Raw genomic sequence first — 22,248 nt, forward strand, 5'->3', positions numbered from 1 at the left:
GATCTTGGCGGCGGCGTCGCGCAGCTTCACGGAGCGCTTCTGGCTCGCGGTCTCGCACATCAGGATTCTGTCTGCAAGCACGCGCTGCTGCCGCTCTGCGGCCTTATCCATCGGGCAACTCCGAGCGCTCACCAACAGCGAACAGATTTTATTACAATGCTCCCCGCCATCTAGTAAACAATCGAAGAACTAAGCTGCCGCTGCCTTGCGCGCTCGCCGCTCTGCGGCCTTATCCATCGGGCAACTCCGAGCGCACGCCAACAGCGAATGGATTTTATTACAACGCTCCCCGCCATGTAGTAAACAATCGAAGAACTAAACTAGAGGTAGCCACGCCATCTAGTAAACAACGCAAGAACTAAACTAGAGGTGGCTACATACATACGCCGAGGATGGACAGACCCACACCTTAAGGAGCTTCGCCCCTAAAAGATTCTTCTGGAGCAGTATGGTGTAGTCCTTTCCAGTTGGCACAGGTTAGTGCAATTCGGGCAGGTTTCACACCACTGGGCTATGAACTTCATGTTGCACTAGCTTGTTTGTGCAGTATCCTTCACTATCTTCAGTCATCGCTTCTGTACATAATCTTGCGTCTGTCATAATCATATGGTGGTTTTGGGACGTTAAACCCCACAAATCTGTACATAACCTTACTTGTGTTCATTTTTTTTGCTTACTGTGCGGGCTTGCTGCATCTGTATAAGTAAGTGATTATGTAAACTGAGTGAAGGAAAGTGTAGATTTAAGGGCTCATTTTCTTTGTTAGATAAAATTAATGAGAACAGTAGAACTTGGTTTGGGGCGAGTTGGTGCCTTAGTTTGCTAAACATTTTCTAACTGGTGTAAAACTAGGAACATGAAAATGAGGGGAGGAAAGAGACAGATGGGCACCAAACTACCAAACTGTTTATGGCCGGTGCAGGCTGAAAAACGCGTAAACTTCCACACATGCACAGATGCGTGAAAAGTTACCACAGACATGTCACCATGTTTGGCGCCCATCTGTCTCTTTCCTTTCCTCCCTTTCATGCTACTTGTTTTGCACGAGTTATAAAATGTTAAGCAGAGAACTAACAGACAATAATGACGGGAAAAGCACAAGGGTTGTTATCGGTAGTAATTTTAATGCAAAGGTGGAGAATGAAAAGTCGATGAAAAGATAACTTGCCACTGGCAGGATCCGAACCTGCGACCGTTGAATAACGCGTTCGATACCCTACAACTGAGCTACAATAAACTAAATAAATGCTGAATTTGCTTCCTCTGTGTGTGTCATAGAAAGCCCGTGCGTGCTTCAAACACAGAGGTAGCTGCTCCAAAAGCAGATTTTGTCTGCTCCAATGAATGCTCCAAAATGCTGGAAGGCATTCCCACCACTGCGAGTGTTCTATTTGTATCAAGTTTAACGATGTCATAATCAAACGGACTTCCATTTTTAAGTTTCTCGGAGTTCTTTTTGATGAAAACATGAGTGTCACATATTAGATCATGAAGGTTCATTCCAGCATCTGTAAGTAATCTGTCCAGTTGTTTTGAATTAGGCACTAAGTTTCTCTTTGGTTGAAACATCATTTCATGAATTAATTAAATTTCACCTTAGTTACTGCCTACTGATATGGGGAACCACATGCCAATAAAATCTGAATTGGCTCATAACCCAACAGAGGCTAACTTTTCACTCAATAAAAAACCTTGGATCATACGACAAATGTATTCTTAAAACATCGCCTTCTAAGAATGACTGACTTACTATATATTTTTAGGCTTGCCATGTATATACAGTATGAGGCGTAATAAAAAAAAATGCAATCCTTTTTCTTGAAAGGTACCTTTCATACAATTACAGCGAAACCTCGTTAAACCGCAGTTGGCCGGAGCTCGGAAAAAGTACGTACTAAACGGTAGTACTGCTTAACCGAAATAGCGTCAGGTCGCTCACTTACCTGTCAAAAAAAGAAACCTTCAGGGAGTGCGATGAAAGAACAAAAAACGTGCAGTAATTTATTAACTTTGCGTGACAAAGTCTGTAATCTTCATTTGACGACGCGACGGCCTAGCAGCAACAACAGCGGCCTCAAACTCACTTATGCTGTGAGCCAGCTTTTCCGCCAGCCCCCTTTTCTCAGCAAATACCCGCATGACGCTGACGCAATGCGCAGCTTCGGCCACTGTCAGACCTGGATCACCCGTGTTGTCGCTTTCCATGTCGTCCTCATCACTATCATTTGGCGAAACTTCAACAACCGAGGCAACATTGGCTTTGTCAGACATGTCCAGAGATGTCTGCACATCGCTGTCTGCGTCTCTGAAGTCTGGAAAGGAAATGCCTTCTGTAACGCCCTGCCGCTCCAGCACTTCAGCTAGCAGAGTTTTGCAAGCTTAATCTACGATGTCCGAAGTCTGGTCGACGGTGTCACTGGCGTCATCTGCCTCGCCCGCACACACACTGAAGCCAGCACGCTTGAAGCAATTTCGAACTGTCGTTGCTTCAACCTGCCGCCACGAGTATTCGAGCAGGTGAGTCGCGCCAATCAGGTCGATGGAGAATAATTTGCCACATTCAATGGCGAGAAGAAATCTGCGCAGCAGATTCTTTTTGTAGAGCTGTTTTACAGCTCGAATGGCGCAATGGTCTAAGGGCTGGGCAATCGCTGTTGTGTTTGGTGGCAGAAACGTCAACTTGACAGCCGTCAGGTTGTCCAGGGCTGCGTGCGCCGAAGCGTTGTCTAAAATAATAACTCTTCTGTTCTTAGCTGCAAAACGTTGATCGATGAGGCACACATACTTTTCAAAGAGTTTTGCCGTCATCCATGCTTTGGTGTTGCTGCGATAGATGACCCCTGATGGACACCGGGCGCCTTTGAAACATCTAGGCTTCACCGACTTTCCAACCACGAGGAGCGGAGTTTTGTCGGTTCCAGTCATGTTTACGCAAAACGCCACTGATAATGTTTACGCAAAACGCCACTGGCATGCATTTTAAAGGTGAAAACTCATCTATACAGAAAAGATATGTATTTAGGATGGCCTTTTCCATCATGAGAGCTTGGCAATCATGATTATTTTGAGTATGTGCTTTAGTAAACCCATCAAGCGAAATGCAATGGCAAGCAGAGAGGTTACAATTTCCAGGGGACTCTAAACAACGAGCCCAATTTAGTTTTTTAGTAGCCACCTTGTGCTCTTTAAAAGTGATTAGCCTACTTCCAGTTTAATTAGAATCTTCAGTTTTTTTCTGTTAAAGTAAAGAAACTAAACTTGCAAAAGCATTGAAAACGAAAAATGTGTAATTCTGGAAAAAGACTTGTGTATTTCTACTTGCATCTCCCCTTAATACACTACACAGACAGAGACATTAAGAAACTTAAAAATTCTTCATGGCCTAAGAATGATGAAAACTTTCCAGCATTCCAAAAACTTGGGAGCAGTTATAAATTTAGGTTCACAACTTCCAATGCCAATATTGCACACGCAGCATGTAAGCAACAATTTGAGAAAAACAATTTAGGAATTGTGGAAAGCAGTGAAATTACTTAGAAAAACTGATGAAAGATTTCATAAAAATCAAAAAGCAGAATAAACAAAAAATTTCACATTTTCAGGGATATGCTAGCAGACTCACCAGGAGCTTCACTTGATGAGCCGAGGCTTGCTAGAGCATCGGGTGGCAATGAGGCACTCACTGTAATGGGCGGCATTCCTGGCAGGCTGATTGGTGTGGTCAACGGGACAGCACTGGCTGGACCTGTTGACGGAAGAGTTTTACCACCAATTTTTTAAAAAGCCAGATGCAGCAAACGTGCCGAGTACCACAAGAACGAATGAAGTGGCAGAAAGGAACAGGAAACCACTACAGTATAGCACTGCAGTTTCAAAAGATTTTTTATTGTCAACCATGACTTTCTCACGCCCCTCATAGGTCAATTCGTTTAAAAGGACACTAAAGTCAAATAACAATTCACATCAGAGTGAAAGCTCAATGTATGACAACATCTAAAACTGCAATATTATCAACAACAGTGCTCTACTTACGGAGAAATTAAGGTAAATGCACCAAAACACATAGTAGGACATTCAAAACACATAGTAGGCAGTAGGACATTCTCAAAATAATCCCAACGACATCAGACGAATCACCTACAATTAATCACTAGTAATCGATCTAGCTGCACTAAATAAAAAACCTTCCATGCATCAAGAGACGCAATAAAATGCTGCTTGTTCATTTTTGTTTAATTCATGGAAAAAAGAACCATCGGACGTTACTATGAGAAATGGCACGAGTGGTTCAGAAGTTCAATATTAAGCCTGGTTAAACTGTACATGTCGCGCCATCTAGCAGGGCCCAGTTGAACCAAACACGCCTGCCATCTTGCAGGCTATCGCTGGAAATTGTTCAATGGCCGTTGTTGCCCCTACTTTTGTTCTGCTGCTACTAGTGTCGGCAGCTGCGCAGTAAAGCCAGGCAACGTGCACAATAGCAGTGACGTGACACGTTCCACTTGAAGTGGGTAATTTGAAGTGAACTAGCCCAATGCAGACCACTAAAATGTAATTTTGTTTCAAAATAAGTACTTCCTTCGCACAAAAGTAACACTATGAGGTTTCTGGACCACTATTTCAACAATTAACGTTGACTCAATAGTTGCCTTTAGTGTTCTTTTAAATATCAAGGCACCATATTTGACAACATCTGAATACAATAGGACGCACATAATGATCACTATATACCGTATTATAGGCAAATTCCTATTTTATTTCTTGTATTCCTTTCATGCCACTTTGATATATAAGCATAAATTAGAGGTTAAGAAGGGCTTTTATATTATTTGTATAGTGCTTATAAATGCCTATTTTCCAAATCAGTGCCTATATGAACGCTATTTAACTTCAAATTTTGCTTTCGAGTACAATTTCGAGTACAGATTGGTATTCATGTTATGAGGCAAAATTTAACCTTCGGAACTCTATGGGGTGCAACCTATACTCCATCTCATAAGTTCAGTGCTGTCAAGGCTACAAGGCCTCTTAGCCAACAGAAAGGCCAATTACCCTCTACACATGTATTCATCCACGTCACATTGTTTGCTCGGCATCTCCCTGGCGTCTGCTCGGACGCGTAGGGAACAGGAGGTGCTTCTGTGCAGCCGCAAGACCATGAATAACGAATGCGAAACTGTGGAGAGTCATCAAGAGAAAGTAGAGTGTAGATAAAAATGTCCACTAGTTTTCTTGTTTTGTTTTTCATTTATCTTCGCTATCAGAGAAACTCTGAGCCAGAAGATCACATGACGCAGACGCATAAACACTTCATATGCATGCGACGTTACATTTGCATGACGTGCCCACGCCAGGTCGTGCACGGAAGTGCTGTTGTGTCATTTCGATGAACTCTGTATTGCACTGCCTGTTTCTGTGCACTGGATCTTTCTATGCGCTAAGGTTTGGAGAGGCTGGTATGAATCATGTACCCTTACCATGATACACAGGGTCACACCGCTGTACTGCTCTAAGGGACGATGCACCAAAAGCACCCCAAATGTTATCAGAGCTGGCACTAGCATGGAATGGCGAGAACATCAATGCAACTAATGCAAACGAAGTGGAAGCAGCTTGGTCTCGCATCTCGTTTGGTACAAAGTTAAAAAAGATATAACGCATAAATTACATTTGTATGTTTTAATATTTCTGTCAACCTTCATACTTCTATTCAGGCAACAGATTGTACAAATTAAACTCGTCGCCTCGAATAATTCTCGCAGTGTCATGTACTGCTTTGACATGCGCAGGACCATTCATGGTTCTACGTCCTGTCCACTATGTTGGGCCGCGCACCCGTGAGATGAAGGTCAAGCCGTATACAGTCTGACGTTTCGCCTCTTTCCGGGGCACATAGCATTGCAAATATTGGAAGATGAGATTGTGAGCAGACAATGCATGCATTCCTCTTGCCTGCTTGAAATTCTCAAACCTGGTGAAGGGCTGTTATGATCGGCCTTCCTGGCTTGGTGCTGCTTGGACACATGAGACATTGCGACTGAGCCTATCCTGATTTCTCCAGGGTCAGCGCTACCAGAGATGCGTCAAGAGCGGCGACAACATGAAAGCTGTTGTTTAAATTCTCCAGGGCCGTCGGCATCTTTTGTAAAACCCTTTGGACATGCCTGACCGACTGATGAATTAGGAAGAGCTGTTGGTCGTCGAGGCGGCTTGCTTTGTCGCCAAAGTGCCCCGGGCAATGGGCCCAGCATCTGAGAGCTGCGGGTTCATTTCCCACGTTCTCCGTGGTGCCTTAATGCCGCTGTTTCTGACAACCATGATCTGCTACAGATTACAGAGTTGATTTGAACGTAGGACTCAATGTGTACAGGCTGTGTTGTGTTATGCACGCTGTGCAGTGTTTTCTCCCTCACCACGGGACGAACAGGGCAAGCCTCTTCCCTCTTTCCTGCATTGGGAAGGAGGCAGTTTCACCTTCCCCTTTTGGGGGCGGAGATGAAAACGGCAATTTTAATTGCACTGTCCTGGCCTCCATTGTTTTCCCTACAGTGTGGGAAGGCCAGGGCATAAAACGCGAGTGCCGAAGCGCTCCTGACAATCTCCCATCATGCTTCCATCGAGAGCTTTCATGATGCTACCCCTATCATGTAACATGCTACCTGTAAATAACGTAAATAAAAGTTAGTGTTGACAGCTCCAGGTTCCTCTCCTCAACATCTCCGCGAGACTCTGGCTGGCATACAAAAAATTGTATGGCTATGCCAAACCATTGGTGCCTTGTACTATCATAAACTGAAAAATTTGCTTGCTTTCCTGTCATAGACACAGATCACACACATAATTTTTTCATATGAATTTTGTCAAAGTATTGTGCCTATGTTTATGATATTGGGAGCCTAAAAGTGTTTTGCCCGCCTATTTTTGACACCTAATACCCAGTTTTTCAGTGCCGAGGGGTGGAAGTGGACTTCAATGTTCTGGGGTAGCTCAGGGAGCAGGAATAATGCTGTTTTGGAGGAGCTTTGATGCAGTAAAAGGGGAGTTTTGGAGAAGGTTCGGAGCATCAAAAGGTGCATATTGAAGAAATGCGAGGTAATTTCGGAGCAGCTGTCTAGGGTCAAACATCACGATCAATCAAAATTATTCCTGGTAATAAAAATTTGAATGGTTTTCACTAAACATTTACTACTAATGAGCTTACCAGACTTACAACCCACAAAAGTGTGTGTGTGTCCCAACATTAAACACCGAAGTTGACAAAGAAATAACTTAGAAAACAAAAGATAAGTGATGTTTACCTCTTGTTTTCATAACCACTATACTATGTTTCGCATGTCAGGTCCAATTCTGCAAATGTACCACTCTGCGTGTATCGTAGCTGGTTTTCCCCCTCGTAAACGCTAGCGCGAGTCGAGCAGTTGTCTCTGCGTGAAGCTCCTTAGTCGTTTTTTCCACAAAAAAAAAAAAAAAAAAGGAAGAAAAGACTTTCTGGTGGATACATTGGGCAGCATCTGCTGTGATACTGCACTTGTTTATTGGTGGCGATGATGCACACCAGGAGATGCACATTTGTACTTGCACGCGCACTGCCATTTACTGCATGATCATGCTTCATTCCCGGCACAAAAATTATCGAGGTTTCACTGTATTACTAGATAACTCGCAATTACTCATGTTGGTGCCACCGCTCTAGCGGAAAAACCAAGGCGATAACAGCGATGGGACGACTACTAGCAAGCCCAATGAATGAACCAATGCCGTGATAGAACTACACTCGATATGGATGCCTTCGCGTCCTTTGTGTATTGTAGTTAACACCCAGTGTTGCTCGGTCAGCAACAATAATTGGCTAGATTTGGCAGTTTACACTTACAATCAACAGTTATCACGAAAATTGGTGTTTTTGCGCAGCCTGGCGCAGCAGGTCAGATTAGCGCAAAATAGCGCAATTGGCGCAGCACTTCATCCCCTGAGTGCCTATAAATCCGACCTCTATTTATCATGTATGCAAGGTCAATATAGCCACCATCATCATCAGTCTGACTACGCCCACTGAATGGCAGAGACATCTCCCATGTTCCGCCAATTGATTTGATCCTGTGCTTTCTCCTGCCACGTTAAACCTGCAAGCTTCTTAGTCTCATCTGCCCACCTAATTTTATGTCTACCTCTCACGCGTTTGCCTTCTCTTGGAATCCAGTCAGTTATCCTCAATGACCAGTGGCTATCCTGCCCTTACGTACAAGCCTAGCCCATGTCTATTTCTTCTTAATTTCAACTACAGTAAAACCTTGTTATTTCGAGGTCACTGGGAATGCGAGAAATCTACAAATTAAGCGGGTTTTCGAATGAAGAAACATACAAAATGTGGGATGCAAGGAACTTGAAAATAATCAAAGTATCAGGGCTGGTCGTTTGCTGTACTCGCTAGTTCGCGACTCCAAGGGTCATGTTTTCCAGCAATACAAGGTCACAGTTTTGCCGCAAGCAAAGGGGAATGCCGGGTCTCACTGCTACAATGCCCAAGAAAAAAAAAAGCAAAAAAACTTCGTGATCAACTGAAATGTGCACCAGCAAAAAATAAGATATCTTCAGTGACTCACTAGTGACACGCGGGCAGCGTGTCACCTGCTCCTTGCTGCATCAGCATGTAATGATGCGACCATTCACCCATTCTTTTCGGTAAAATAAACAACTTAACAAGACACAGTGTGACGAAACTCGCAAATGTTTTCGCTGGAAAACATGATCATTGAAGCTTTCAAAGCGAGGTTCCGAAGTAGGTGTAGTAGGCGAAATTCCGCCAGCGGTGCACGTTCGCAAATTGCTGGAGCAACCAGCACTCGGAGGTTCGCATACATTGCGAATTCTGCCAGACCCTCGTTTATTAATTTCTTAATATTCCCAGAACGAATGGGTAAATCGTGACGTGCTGACATTGCAAGCAGCATGTCACATGCTGCCCACGCGTCTATTCTTTGTTGCAGTGAAGCACGTCTTCTTCTCCACAGGCACACATTTCAACTGATCACAAGACCGTGTTTTTTTTTAACAATTTTATTTTTCATGCTGGAAGCATCGGGGCTGGGGTACTTCAGCTGCCACTCAGCAGAATCGCTTCAGTACTAAGACGGTAAGTCGGGCCAGTTGGTTAGGATCCATCGTGAACTTACAGCGCACCAGAAAAAAGCCCGTCTTTCTTTTCAGCGCAGTCTTTTCTTTTCTCTTTTGCTCCTTCCCTGTCCTGTATTTTTTTCAGGTGTTGTGCTGTAAGTAAGTTCACAATGGATCGCTACAGTACATTGCCTAGTGGCCCTTAGGGGGTGTCGTTTCTGTTGTTTTGCGGTGAAACCGGGATCGGAAATTGGTACACTGCACCCAAAGTTTTCTAATTAACCGGACTGGTGCTGACCGCCGCTTCAAATTATCTGCTTAAACTTGCATTGCAAAATACAGGGCTGCCAAAATACTTTGAATTAAGTGTAACCTCAAAATAACCAAGTTCAAATTAACGAGGTTTTACTGTATGATATCCTTAACACCCGTTCGTTCCCTGACCCACTCTGCTCTCTTCCTGTCTTTTAAAGTTACACCTATCATTTTCCTTTCTATCGCTCGCTGCGTCGTCCTCAATTTTATTGAACCCCCTTTGTAAGCCTACAGGTTTCTGCTCCGTAACTAAGTACTGGTACGACACAGCTGTTATATACATTCTTCTTGAAGGTCAGTGGTAGACTGCCATTCATGATTTGAGAATGCTTGCCAAATGTGCTCCATCCCATCCTTATTCTTCTAGTTGATTCACTCTCATGGTTCGGCTCCGTGGTTACTACCTGTCCTAAGTAGACATATTCGTTCACAACTTTCACAACTTCCAGTGTCTCGCCCTTCATCGCAAAGCACTGTTCTCAGCTAAGATTGTTGCACATTTCTTTAATTCTATGCATATTAATTTTCAGACCTACTCTTCTGCTTTCCATGTCTAGTTCAGTAGTAATCATGAGCTGTAATTCATCCTCTAAGTTACTCATCAATGTAATGTCATCAGCGAATCGCAGGTTACTAAGATACTCTCAATTAACTCTTACCATTAACTCTTCCCAATTTAGGGCCCTGAAAGCCTCCTCTAAACAGGTGGTGAAGAGAGTGGGAGAGATGGTGTCTCCCTGCCTTACACCCTTCTTTATTGGGGCCCTGTCGTTTCTTTATGGAAAACTATTGTGGCTGTGCATCCACTGTAGATGCCTTCCAGTATGTTTACGTAGGGTTTATCAATGCCTTGATTCTAGAGTGCCTGCATTACTGCTGATGTCTCGGCTGAGTGAAACACCTTCTCATAATCTATAAAAGCTATGTGTAGGGGGTGTTGTATTCCAGGCATTTCACTATCTGATTGATAGTAAAAATATGGTCTATTGTGGAGTAGCCAGTATGAAATCCTGCTTGGTCCTTTGGTTGAATGAACTGTATTGTCACCTTAACTCTATTATTTTTGTGCATAGCTTGTAGACAACGAACAGTAAGCTGATCGACCATAATTTTTCAAGTCCACGACGTCCCCTTTCTTATGGATTAAGATTATGTTGGCATTCTTCCATGCATCTGGTAACCTGCCTATCACAAAAGTTTGTATACAGAGTGGCCAGTTTTCCGAACAAAATCGCTCCATCTTTCAACATGTCCGATGTTACCTTATTCTCACCAGCAGCTTTGCCTCTCTGCATTCCCTTTAGGGCTTTCTTTACTTCTCTCGTCTTTACTAGTGGAATGTCAGATTCTTTTGGGCTATTACTGCTTCTTACAATATCAACCTGGTTGCCACCCCTGCTGTAAAATTCTCTGTAGAACTCTCCCACCACCTCAACTATCCTATCCATATTGGTTGTGACCTTTCCTTGTTCCTTAACTCTTTCGATACCATGCGAAAATGGTTGTTTTTCATGTGTCTCTGGAAGATTGCTTTTGCCAGTTTGAAAAGTACTCTAGCACGCATCACAGCATACCAAAATTTGCACAATGAAATGCTCTTTCCAAAAAATATATGTTGTAGAGGAACAAAAATACTTTAGAATGAATAAAAATGTGATAGTGAGAAAATTTTGGTTGCCAGATGGTAAACAGTTCCTTAAAAAACATATATGCAAAAATATTCAAAACAAAGAAAATTCAAAATATACATTTTGTAGATAAATGACCCAGGAACAGTGTAAATAATAACAGTGTAAAAAATAATGAATGTTGTACAAAATGTTCGTCTTCACATAGACAAAAAAAAAATCAGAACCGTAATGCTTCTGCATTGCTCGTGCCATGCAGTAAAGCATTGCATGATTTTTCTTGAGACACAAGTGTACTCATACTCTTTTCTCAGTAAATTTTTGTTGTCATGCGATATGTCTTCAGGTGTCCCAATATATATGGATACCCGTAATGTGAATAATTCCTCTATAAATGAAGTGTCCAATGAACTTCAATATTTCATGTAGCGTCACCTCTTTTCATGAGCCACCTCACTCCACATAGGTAGGCGTTCCCTTATATGCATCCAAGCATGTTTCTTTAGTATGTCGTAATAAAAAAAGGATAATATCACGTGCAGTTCTAAAAGGTTTTGCACTGTTTCGTAGTCAGGGACAAGATGTGCTCCGGGAGCCTTCTTGTAGTTAGGAGAAGCTCTGCAGCCAGCACCAGCACACCTCGCTCCAGCGAAGTGTGGATCGCGCACGTAATCAGAGTAGCTATAAGATTGTGCACAAAGGTCAGAAGCTATACGCAGTTGTGGCAGAGGAGACAACTTGAGGATGTAAACAAAACAAACCCATGAGTGGCTGCGGACGTCTCAGGCTGATGCAAAACATCATCGCCATAAAACTTGAAGCTGAGGTGCTGTCATCTTCAAACTCTGATCTCGTCCTCACTCAATTCAGATGTGGTAAGAAGAGAGTTTCGACGAGTGCATGAGTTCTGCAGCGCTGGTGCACACCCATGCGCACATGACGACAGCGTCATAGGAGCGATTAGTGAGGCTAGATGCAACCCTGTGTCTGATATAACAATGCAAGCAAAACTAAAGTTGCTGGAAATTGTTATAGAGGGCCACTTCAACACACAAACACACGGCGGACCTTCGCGAATATTTTTTGTAGAACAAATTTTCCCTGACTCCTAGGAACAGCTCTCTGTTGAATATCTCACATATTATTATGGCAATTACTACTGTTAAACATTGTAAATTTGTGAAGCTGACAATTTAATTTGATATTCGGCTTGCAAAGGCTCTTTTCATTACAGAACTTCAATGTTACTCTACCATAATCACGAGGGGCACACACTTCTGTCAAGTTCGCCAGCCTAGTGCACTTATCGAACAACACACGCACACTGGTTTGTGCAAAGGTCTGTCAAAAATCACTACGTTGCCGAAACAGGCAAATTTAAATCGATTCTGAAAGTTGAGTGCCTGAACTAACTACTAGAACGTGCTGGGTGTAATAGAAACAAATTTAACATGCCAAAATCGGCGATCCAAAAGCGTCGATCACCGATGATCGATTTGAATAGGCGTCGTAAAGAAAGAGTTAAAGCATACAGTTGATTTTTGACTATGCACAGTTTTGCCATCACAGCTTTTAGGCGTCTTCCACTTCTCACAGCATGCTCAATTCTCTCCATGTTTACCTTCTCATGTCGGCTACTTTATGCCTATACAACAGAACACCATGAGCTCAATGTGTGCTGCCATATCTAGAATGCATTTTACACCATCTACCGCAAGCGCGGCGAAGCAACACCCTGAATTGCCACATGAGCAGACACTCCATAAGTCAAACGCGAAACTTCCCCCCCAGAGTCCAGCTGTAAGCATGTTCTGCCCTTTTCCTTTTCTGGAATTTTTTGCTGTTTTTATGTGAAACATCAAGAACACTTACACTTTCCTCGACAGACCGGAATGTCTACAACACATTCATTGCAGACTGCAAAAGCAACTTCTTCAGGTACGTACTATTGCGATAGACATAAATGTGAACAGCAGAAAGCATTGCTTTCTACTCAGTCAAACTATGGCATGCCTTGGATGCAGCAAGGCAAACCTCATGCTTTCGGCCAGCATCACTGTAGCGCTAGAATCCCGCTTTGGCTTGCACTCATGCACCGCACGCGTTCATCATGTGCCAGTTATGCCTGGCACTCGAAACACACGCACGGTGAGAAAGTGCCAGCCACAGCAAGATTTTATAGAGCTATGCTGATGCCGGGTGAAAGCACAGATTCACCTAGCGACAGTTGAGGCACGTCGCAGTTCGACTGAGTCTAAAGCCATGCTTTCCACATTCACGCTTACCGTATTAGCGTCACGATAGTGAGCCATTACAATTCTACTAAACGTGTTCAGTGCATGCATGTATGCATGAGTCATAATATATCCTATTATTAGCATGCAGCCTGTAATAAAGTACGGGAATGATTTGGTGGTGCATACTACAGGTGTACTGCATGCAAATCACTGCTGTAAAGCGAAAGAACTGGCGTCACGGTTGAATAAACGCACAAGTGTTGTTACTGGTACACTTTTACTGGACCGTAGTTTTTCCTGTTTATTGCGAGGATCCACTAGTTGCGGAGTGAGTGAACAATTTTATTCGCTTCCTGCAGGTTACCGGGCTGGGTTCCCACCTAGGAGTTGGCTGTGAGACCATGTCTCTCAGCAGCTTCTTTGGCCAGCTGGATCGCCCAGAGTAGATTATCTAGTCCTGAGCTGAGCAGCGCGGTCCGCCAATGCTCCCGAAGGTCCTCATTGGAGGCCGCATCTCTTATATTGCCAATTAGTGCTGGACACTCGCAGAGAATATGTGCAAGTGTGGCCCTTTTACTACAATACTTGCACGAATTGGTCATATACAAGCCGGGGTAAGTGTGTTTCATAATTACGGGATCAGTGTAGGTGCCTGTTTGTAATTGCCACCATTGAACGGACTGGGGCCGGTTGAGCTTGGGGTGAGGCGGGGAGTATTCCCGTCATTGAAGTCTATATTGTTGGGTAATGTCGTTGGATTTGGTAAGTCTATCCCACCACTCTCACTTCTCCACATGAGAGTCTGTATGGCTGGTCTCAACTGCGGACGTGGCCCGAAACGTAAGACCTCGAGCCACGTTGTGCGCCACTTCGTTAAGATTGACCTCCGTGCGGTGGATGGGTGTGTGGGCGGGAAATTGGAGAATGCATGCATTTTGGTCGTCAGAGCAGGTTTTGCCTCTAGTAAGGACTTTCAACGCCACTAGAGAAATCCTACCATTTGCAAAATTTCGAGCTTGGCATTTTTAGTCGCAAATGGAAATTTGTGCTACTTGAAAACACCGCATTGGCACAATCCCGGAGTCGTGTGGTGACATTCACAGACAGCACTGAGTAATACCTTCCTCTAGCGCTGATTATTTTCGCATCCAAAGATGGCGAAGTGGTGCCCAGACGACTCTTTGTAAGTAGAAGTGGCGTTAATAGGTGCTTTCTCATATTTTAAAACCACAGATATGCCACTTGCCGTGTTAACTTGGCACCACAAATACACGTTTCGGCAACTCAAAACAACACAGCACTAAAAAAAAAAAAGCAATGCAATGTTTTCCTCAAATTGTTTTACTATGCATTTTGCGATATCCACGTTATATATTGTTTAAAATCATAGAGCATGACTTATATGACATGCTTACAATTTTTACAAAAAAACTGCATAAAAATGCTCTGAAAATACTTAGTACCTCAAGCTATACCAGTAAAACATTTGATTATATCATCCAGACACATTGTGTTAGCGGTTATCATAAGATCTAGTCCTGAATATAATCCTTTAATGCCATAATTATAAAACTGCTGAGCAAAGTGAAAACTGTTATCATTTTCCAGCTTTAAGTAGCAACTTTGAAATGATTCCGCAGTTAAATGACCTAAAATTCAACTTTAATGCATACTTATGCGCATGTCGTGAATTCTCCATATACCACAGAAGCGAGGACCTACCAACAAAAAATGTACGTCAGAACTACTTAACATGTTGTGTACGGCCTCTTGAGTGCGCACACACCAAATAAACAAAATTATTAAGATAGAACTTACGTCCCCAAGAGGAGAAAAAACGAAACAGTCAGAGTTGTTGCACGTGCTTCGTGCTCTCCTCCATGAGCTCTAAAACAATTTGTTCTAGCTTAAAATACCTTGGACGAGACTGCGCTAGATTTTTCATGCTGAAAGCTACATGCCCGTGAGTACTTGGCAGCCGGCAATGAAGGTGGCATGCATTTCGTGACTTACTTGCTCGAAGTTTTTCGGTATGTCGCGGATTCGCGACATCCAGCAGTAAAGGGCTAACAATGAGTTCACAATCTCTTCACATACCTGTCCGATCCTGGTCTGAACCGAGGGGTGCACTGCTAGGTGGTCTGCTTTCTGTGCCTTCACTTGTAGCAGCTGGCATAGGCACACTTTCCCCTACAGAAAAAAATGACATCAGCCCCACTAGACATACTTTCATGTCACAATGACAAAGCCAAAATTTCAACCTTAAGAAAAATAAACAGTCACAGTTTCATCAAAATGGCGAAGCAATGAATGCAATAGCAACATATTCGTATGTTTTACTAAGCAATGCTAGCATTTTTAGGAGCAATATTATTTGTAGTAAACATGCGCTTGCTAAGTAACAAAGTTTCCTGTGGCGCGGCCACAGTAGATGACCAAAACAAGGCTCGTTCATAGTGACGTCGTTGACGAGATTGATTGATTAATATTCGGGGTTTAATGTCCCAAAACCACCATATAATTATGAGAGATGCTGTAGTGGAGGGCTCCGGCAATTTAGACCACCTGGTGTTCTTTCACATGCACTCAAATCTGAGCACATGGGCCTACAGCATTTTCGCCTCCATCGAAGATGCAGCTGCCGCAGCCGAGATTCAATCTTGCGGCCTGCGGGTCAGCAGCAGAGTACCTTAGCCACCGCGCGTGGCAGCCTTGATGAGAAGCGTCGCCCCTGTGAAGCGCATCCTGGTACTAAGGGCTATACGTTGTGTGTCGCCGCTGGTGCCAGTTTGTTATGTGTGAACGGTCGCTCCGGGTACACTTTTGTTAACCGTACACTTTTGGCACCGTTTTTTCGCATTGAGAGCGCAGCGCATAGAAGCTCCTGCCTGCTGTGGGGGCAAGAGCAGCGTGCTGCCCTACCCCCCCCCCCCCCCCCCCCTTGTTCACGCGCGTGCGAACAACCCTGGCCGGAAAAGCGATGTTCGCCAGCCGAGAGTGTCCATATAATTGTATCGCAATAAAAAGTCAGACAGCTTTGCCGCAAAGGCGAAGCAATGAATGCGATAGAAACAAATTGGAAGGTCACGCGAAGAATGGCAAGCAGATCGAAACATGCCCCCCGTTTCTCACGCACAAATGACGTCGAAAACGTACTCACAGGTGCAGATGAACGCGAATAAGTGTTTCAGTTGTTACTTCGCTGGGCCTGGAAAGCGTGCCCTTTTCGCTAACGGTGATTTTTGTGCAACGAAGGCAGTGACCTTTGTGCACCCGGTAACTACAAGAGAATTGCTCCTGAAAGCAGCAGGCATATGATTGTCCCCACTGCAAAATAAGCGTGTGCACACGTGATCGTCCACCCTGCCCCCTCTCCGCGGGACAAAGAACGCATGGGAGATGAGAACGTGTGCCTTCGTGTTGTGACGATCTTCTGGCAACGCACGCTCATTGTCCTATCTTGCTGGTAATGCTGAAAACCACGATAGTCCCCCCGCCCCCGGAGATTATCGCCAGCAATGAGTAGCTTGCCGTTGGAACGTTGAAGGAGGTGCTCCTTTGGTGGCTCAGTGGCTAACGCCTCGCACTCATAATTCAGAGGTCGGACGTTCGATTCCATGTACCGGTGTTTTTTTTTTAAATTTTTTCTTGCATACTGATATATATAGATACGTATACACATACGGTGAATGACGGCGATGCGGGCGGCAAAATCCAACAGAGAGTGTCCATATAATTGCTATCGCAATAAGAGTTAAATCAAATCTGTAATGAATATATACCAGATAAAGAAAATTTATATAAAAGCAGACCAAAGTCACAAGTGAAACATTTGGTCAACCAAAAACAGTTGTGAGCCATTCCACTCTGTGAATGAGGATAACCAGCAAAGTAGGCTAGTGCAAATATTGGAATGAATATGACAGTATTTCAAGTGACCAAATAAATGTATATCAGTCCATGCACAACTCCCTGTAAAGATGGTTTCACTGCAGTGGAGGAATGCTAAGCTGTGAACACCTAAATAGGTGTACATTAGTTTTTATGTTACCCCCTACAAAGGTGGTTTCGCTGCAGTGAAGTAGTCCTAAGCCGTGAAAACATTAATCAAAGAAAGATTTTGGGCTATGTGCATTTTGTTAATTCCAATTATTAAAACAAGAAACTTCACACCTCTAACATTTCATTCCATTTATGTTTCTACACGAGTGCTTATTATTAAAAAAAGTGTTCTGCATTTACATTATACACTATTCGATTCGAAAAACAGGATCAAATACAATGCTATTCGATTTGTTATTATAAAATTTTAAACATTCGCCCAACTAATCGCACTTGTCACACTCAGAAACCCATGAAAAGAGGAAAAAGCCAGTTTTGCGAAGAATAGCCAACCTCTAGGGGCATTTAACACTGCATGATGTTTTACATATCAAGTGTTCCAGCCATTTTGGTTCCATGTAGCAGTAACTGTTCTTATGCATTGACATTAAAGCATTGCCATGTTCTAAAATAGTTCAATATAAAGCATATGCATTATTTTGTCTGCTTTGCCAATGCATTTGGCTTTTTCTGCATTATTTTCATTGGTGTTTTATGTTTTTCCACCACCAGAGACATTTTGTCGTTGGTGTTTCCTTCTGTCTTTCATCGTATGCATGTTGGTCTTCAGGAGTCCTATTTATATGTGGTCATTACATGGCTAGTGAGGAACCTAAATAGATTGGCAGCTACTGGTGCAATTCATTTTATTTTGCTACAGCTTGTGAAAAAACCAACTTACCACAAGTGCAATGCTGAGAAATTTTTTTCCAAAGGCAATACATACAGGGGTGCAACAGCCGAAATACAATTCAGAGCAATTTTTAGAGCAGCAAAATGGAGCACGAAACACCAAATTTGGAACAGTATAAAAAAAGTGCTCACACTTAGAAAAAAGATATGTATAAACTATTCAACATCACCTAAATCATGCAGTGTGAACATCAGCTTTGCTATTTCAATAAGAGTGGTATTTTGAACCACCCCAGTGAGCAAACAATGATAAAGTCCATATTAGCATTTGCTGCTGCTGTTGCATCATTTGACAGACTCTTCTAATTTAAATATTGTTACGCAATTTCAGCTGACTGAAACAGGGCATAGTGGGACATACCCAAGAAAGGTGCCTCAGACTAAGAGTGAAGAAGTGGACATTGCCGGTGATCTGCGTTGTGGCTGCGGACTGACTACTGTTATTTTCCACGTAACATTTTGGTGGAAGTGCTGGGTGCTCTTTTGACAATGGAGCTACGCAGTGGACGCCTCCTTAAGTCTGCTACCATGGCTCCGGGTGAGAATACGGCTTAGCCACCAACTTCGGCAACAACAGCAACCCGGTCGCCCTAACGCAACCCCGTGATCCTGGTGCCTTTACTGGAGAGGACAACGCAAATGTGGACAAGTGGCTTAGTATATACGAGCGCGTCAGCAAGCAATATGGCTGGGACCCAATCGTTATGCTTGCGAATGCTATTTTATATCTTGACAAGACCCCTCGCATCTGGTTTGATACCCATGCGCACGAAATCACAAGCTGGGAAATGTTTAAACAACAGCTCCGCGACCTCTTTGGCAACCCGTTTGGTCAATAGCTTGATACCCGAAAGCAATTGGCCGTACGTACACAGACGTCCACTGAGCCCTACTTGACTTATTATATTCAGGACGTCTTAGCGTTGTGTCAAAGGGCTGATCCCAACATGACTGAGGCCGACAAGATTTCGCACATTTTAAAAGGAATCGCCGACGATGCATTTAGCCTGCTTGTATTTACGAACGTAACGACCATCGACGCTGTGATCAAAGAGTGCCGCCGTCTCGAGCAGCCGAAGAGTCGACGCATTTTGCACCAGTTCCAGCGCCTACCCTACACCGCGGCAACGTCGCCTTGCGAAGCCACTCCTTGTCATCCGTCTACCATCGAAAACATGACGCGCATCGTCCGACGTGAACTCGAGGCTGCTTACCCGGCTGCCAACAAACAGACGTTGTCCGACGCCTCAACGGCAGCTGTCTCTTTGATCCAGGCTGTTGTCCGCCAGGAATTCGCTAACCTGGGTATCCTGTCCACTGCACCCACCCTGGATAATACTGATCCCTCGATAGCTTCTGTGGACGTGAGACGTCGCCGTCCATACTCTATTCGAACCAGAAACCTGTCTGAATGACGAACAGCTGATGATAGGCCAATCTGCTTCCGCTGTGGTCGCGCGGGACACAACGCTCGTTACTACCGCAGCCAGTGGCCATCTATGCTTTCTGGCTAGTACCCCGCTTACTGAAACTCATTTCGTCCACCAAACCACCGTTATCCGACCCGCACTGAGTCTACAGCATTTCCCTGTCCCGTCGTCGCCGCCGCCTCAAATCCGCCCTTCTCGTTCAAATACGCATCGCCGCTCTCCCTCGCCATCGTTTAACCACCGCATGTCCGGAAAACTAGGCTGCGCAGCTTCTGGAACTGAAGCTGCTCGGTCAACCTTACCCAAAAATCCTCTGTTGCCCTTACGTTTGAACCGGAACACCCTTGAAGTATATGTTGATGGCACACCTGTTGAAGCTTTGATTGATACAGGCGCTCACGTCTCTATTATGAGTTCAGGTTGTCGTCGTCACATGAAGAAGGTCCTCACGCCCCCCTTGACCAGTGTCGTCCAAGTTGCAGATGGCACAACAGTCCCTGTCGTCGGTGTGTGCACAGCTCAACTTACCGTAGCGGGTCATCAAGTGGTTGTCCTTTTTACCGTGCTTGCAACATGTCCCCACGACCTCATACTAGGCCTCGATTTTCTTGCCGCCAATTCTGCTCTGATTGATTGCTCCACTTGTGCGCGCCGCCGCTTCACTGGCCTGGCCTGGCCTTTCACGCTCTGTACGACGTTATGTCAACGCTTGCAAAATTTGTCAGCGTCGCAAAAAGCCATCGGGACTCCCGTCCGGATATCTTCAGCCCATCCACATCCCATCAGACCCATTCTTCCGTGTTGGTTTGGACCTTCTCTTTCCCTTCCCAACATCCGCCTCCGGAAACAAGTGGGTCGCGGTTGCTACAGATTTCGCGACCCGCTATGCAGTTACGCGAGCCATGCCAACAAGCTGCACTACAGACGTCGCTGATTTTCTACTACGTGATCACATTTTAGTGCATGGAGCCCCTCGTCAACTGCTGACAGACCGAGGCCGTACGTTCCTTTCGAAAGTGGTTGACGATATCCTGCGTTCCTGCTCTACCAAACATAAGCTCACGACATCGTACCATCCCCAGACAAACGGGCTTACAGAACGTTTAAACCGTACCCTGACAGGCATGCTATCGAAATACGTCTCGGTCGACCATCGTGATTGGGACCTTGCACTACGCTACGTGACGTTCGCATACAATTCCTCCTGGCATGACACTGCTGGGTACTCGCCATTTTACCTTCTGTTTGGACGCGAACCAACATTGCCGTTGGATACTTTCCTGCCAGCCGCTGCGCAGTCTACTTCTGAATATGCACGCGACGCTATTACCCGAGCTGACCATGCTCGTCAGCTTGTCTGCAGCAGTTTAATTGCGTTTCAAGACTCGCAGAAGCATCGTTACGACGAGTGGCATCGCGACGAACACTTTTCGACAGGTTCCCTCGTTCTTTGGTCCCCTACGCGACATGGAGGCCTTTCAGAGAAGCTTCTCTCTCGTTTCACGGGCCCATACCGCGTGCTTAGACGAGTGACCGACACTACATATGAAATTGTCCCTGATAATCCATCAACCTCTTTTGCTCTGCTGTCCCGGAACATCGTCCGCGTATCAGGGCTCAAGCGTTACCTCACTGCTCCTGCTGTGGCCCCGCAAGCTCGCCGAGTCGGCGCTTTTGCCGCCGGGAGTTGTGTTACGTGATTTCGGTTGACTGAAACAGGGCATAGTGGGACATACCCAAGAAAGGTGCCTCAGACTGAGAGTGAAGAAGTGGACGTTGTCGGTGAGCTGCGTTGTGGCTGCAGACTGACTACTGTTATTTTCCACGTAACAATATAAATCTGCCTAACTTACGACCTTGAAATTTGAGATCCGTAAAACTGAGGATTACGGATGGTTAAAAAAAAAGAAACTGGCACACAATATTTAGTTTGTTTTTTAGGGAAGTTGGAATGCCATTCACTGCTCCAAATGATTGCCAGTAGCTTATTTATACGACATAATTATACTGGTACTCAGAATTATGCAGCATACAAACGCACGAGTAATTGAACAAAATGTGCAGTGTCCAGTGACTAGTGCTAACAGACCCTTCCAAATTTCAATACACTTTTTCGCAGGGCACTGGTATACTGCGTATACCAGTGCTAGTTAGAATCCCAACCCAAGAAATTTTATAACCGCTACACCTCCCCATCCCCACACTTCACACATTCTTTTTCTTTCACTGTCAGGTAAGGTACCGCTTGTTCTCCAATGCAACGTGGGTTTGCACGGGTAAAGCAACAACGGCGCGCACCAGTAGGGCCGGCGACGATATTGGACATCTATTGCCATGACCGTGGCTGGAACAGCGCAACTTAAAGACAAAAAAAAAAGTTTGTGTCACTGCTAAGGCAATCAACGTGGCCACTGGCAACGCTGCCGTTCGCAGCACATTGAGCTTGTTCTTGTGAGAAAAACGCGGCATACACTTCCAGGCATAGTTCCTAACAAGCCATAGCCGCATTTTCGGGCTAGGAAATTTACATTCCCCACAAATAATTGGTGGCTACAGCAACGCATTTTCGTCTTGACGTTCCGTCGTCCCGCCGATAGGTGTCCGCTGCGGTCATCAGACCGAAGGGCGCAAAGCGTTGTTACTTTATGTGGTCGATCGCATCTCACGAGCGTAGGACGGGTGCCAAGAATATTCTAAGTATAATCTAGGCACTATAGTTGGGGTTTGCGT

The 22,248-nt window shown here is 44.6% G+C and overlaps 1 protein-coding gene across 2 annotated transcripts in view; it reads right to left on the minus strand.

Annotated features, from left to right (window-relative positions):
- Grasp65 (Golgi reassembly-stacking protein 2) overlaps window positions 1–22,248 on the minus strand; it is an 80,015-nt gene that overhangs the window by 8,495 nt on the left and 49,272 nt on the right. For both annotated transcript variants that reach the window (XM_037426683.2, XM_075881991.1), the window contains exons 8-9: window positions 15,392–15,484; window positions 3,623–3,745 (exon numbers count right to left, since the gene is read on the minus strand). In XM_037426683.2, coding sequence (XP_037282580.1) covers window positions 3,623–3,745; window positions 15,392–15,484 — 216 coding nt within the window. The remainder of the gene's footprint in view (window positions 1–3,622; window positions 3,746–15,391; window positions 15,485–22,248) is intronic.

This window comes from Rhipicephalus microplus, chromosome X (assembly GCF_043290135.1).
Source record: "Rhipicephalus microplus isolate Deutch F79 chromosome X, USDA_Rmic, whole genome shotgun sequence".
Lineage (NCBI taxonomy): Eukaryota > Metazoa > Arthropoda > Arachnida > Ixodida > Ixodidae > Rhipicephalus > Rhipicephalus microplus.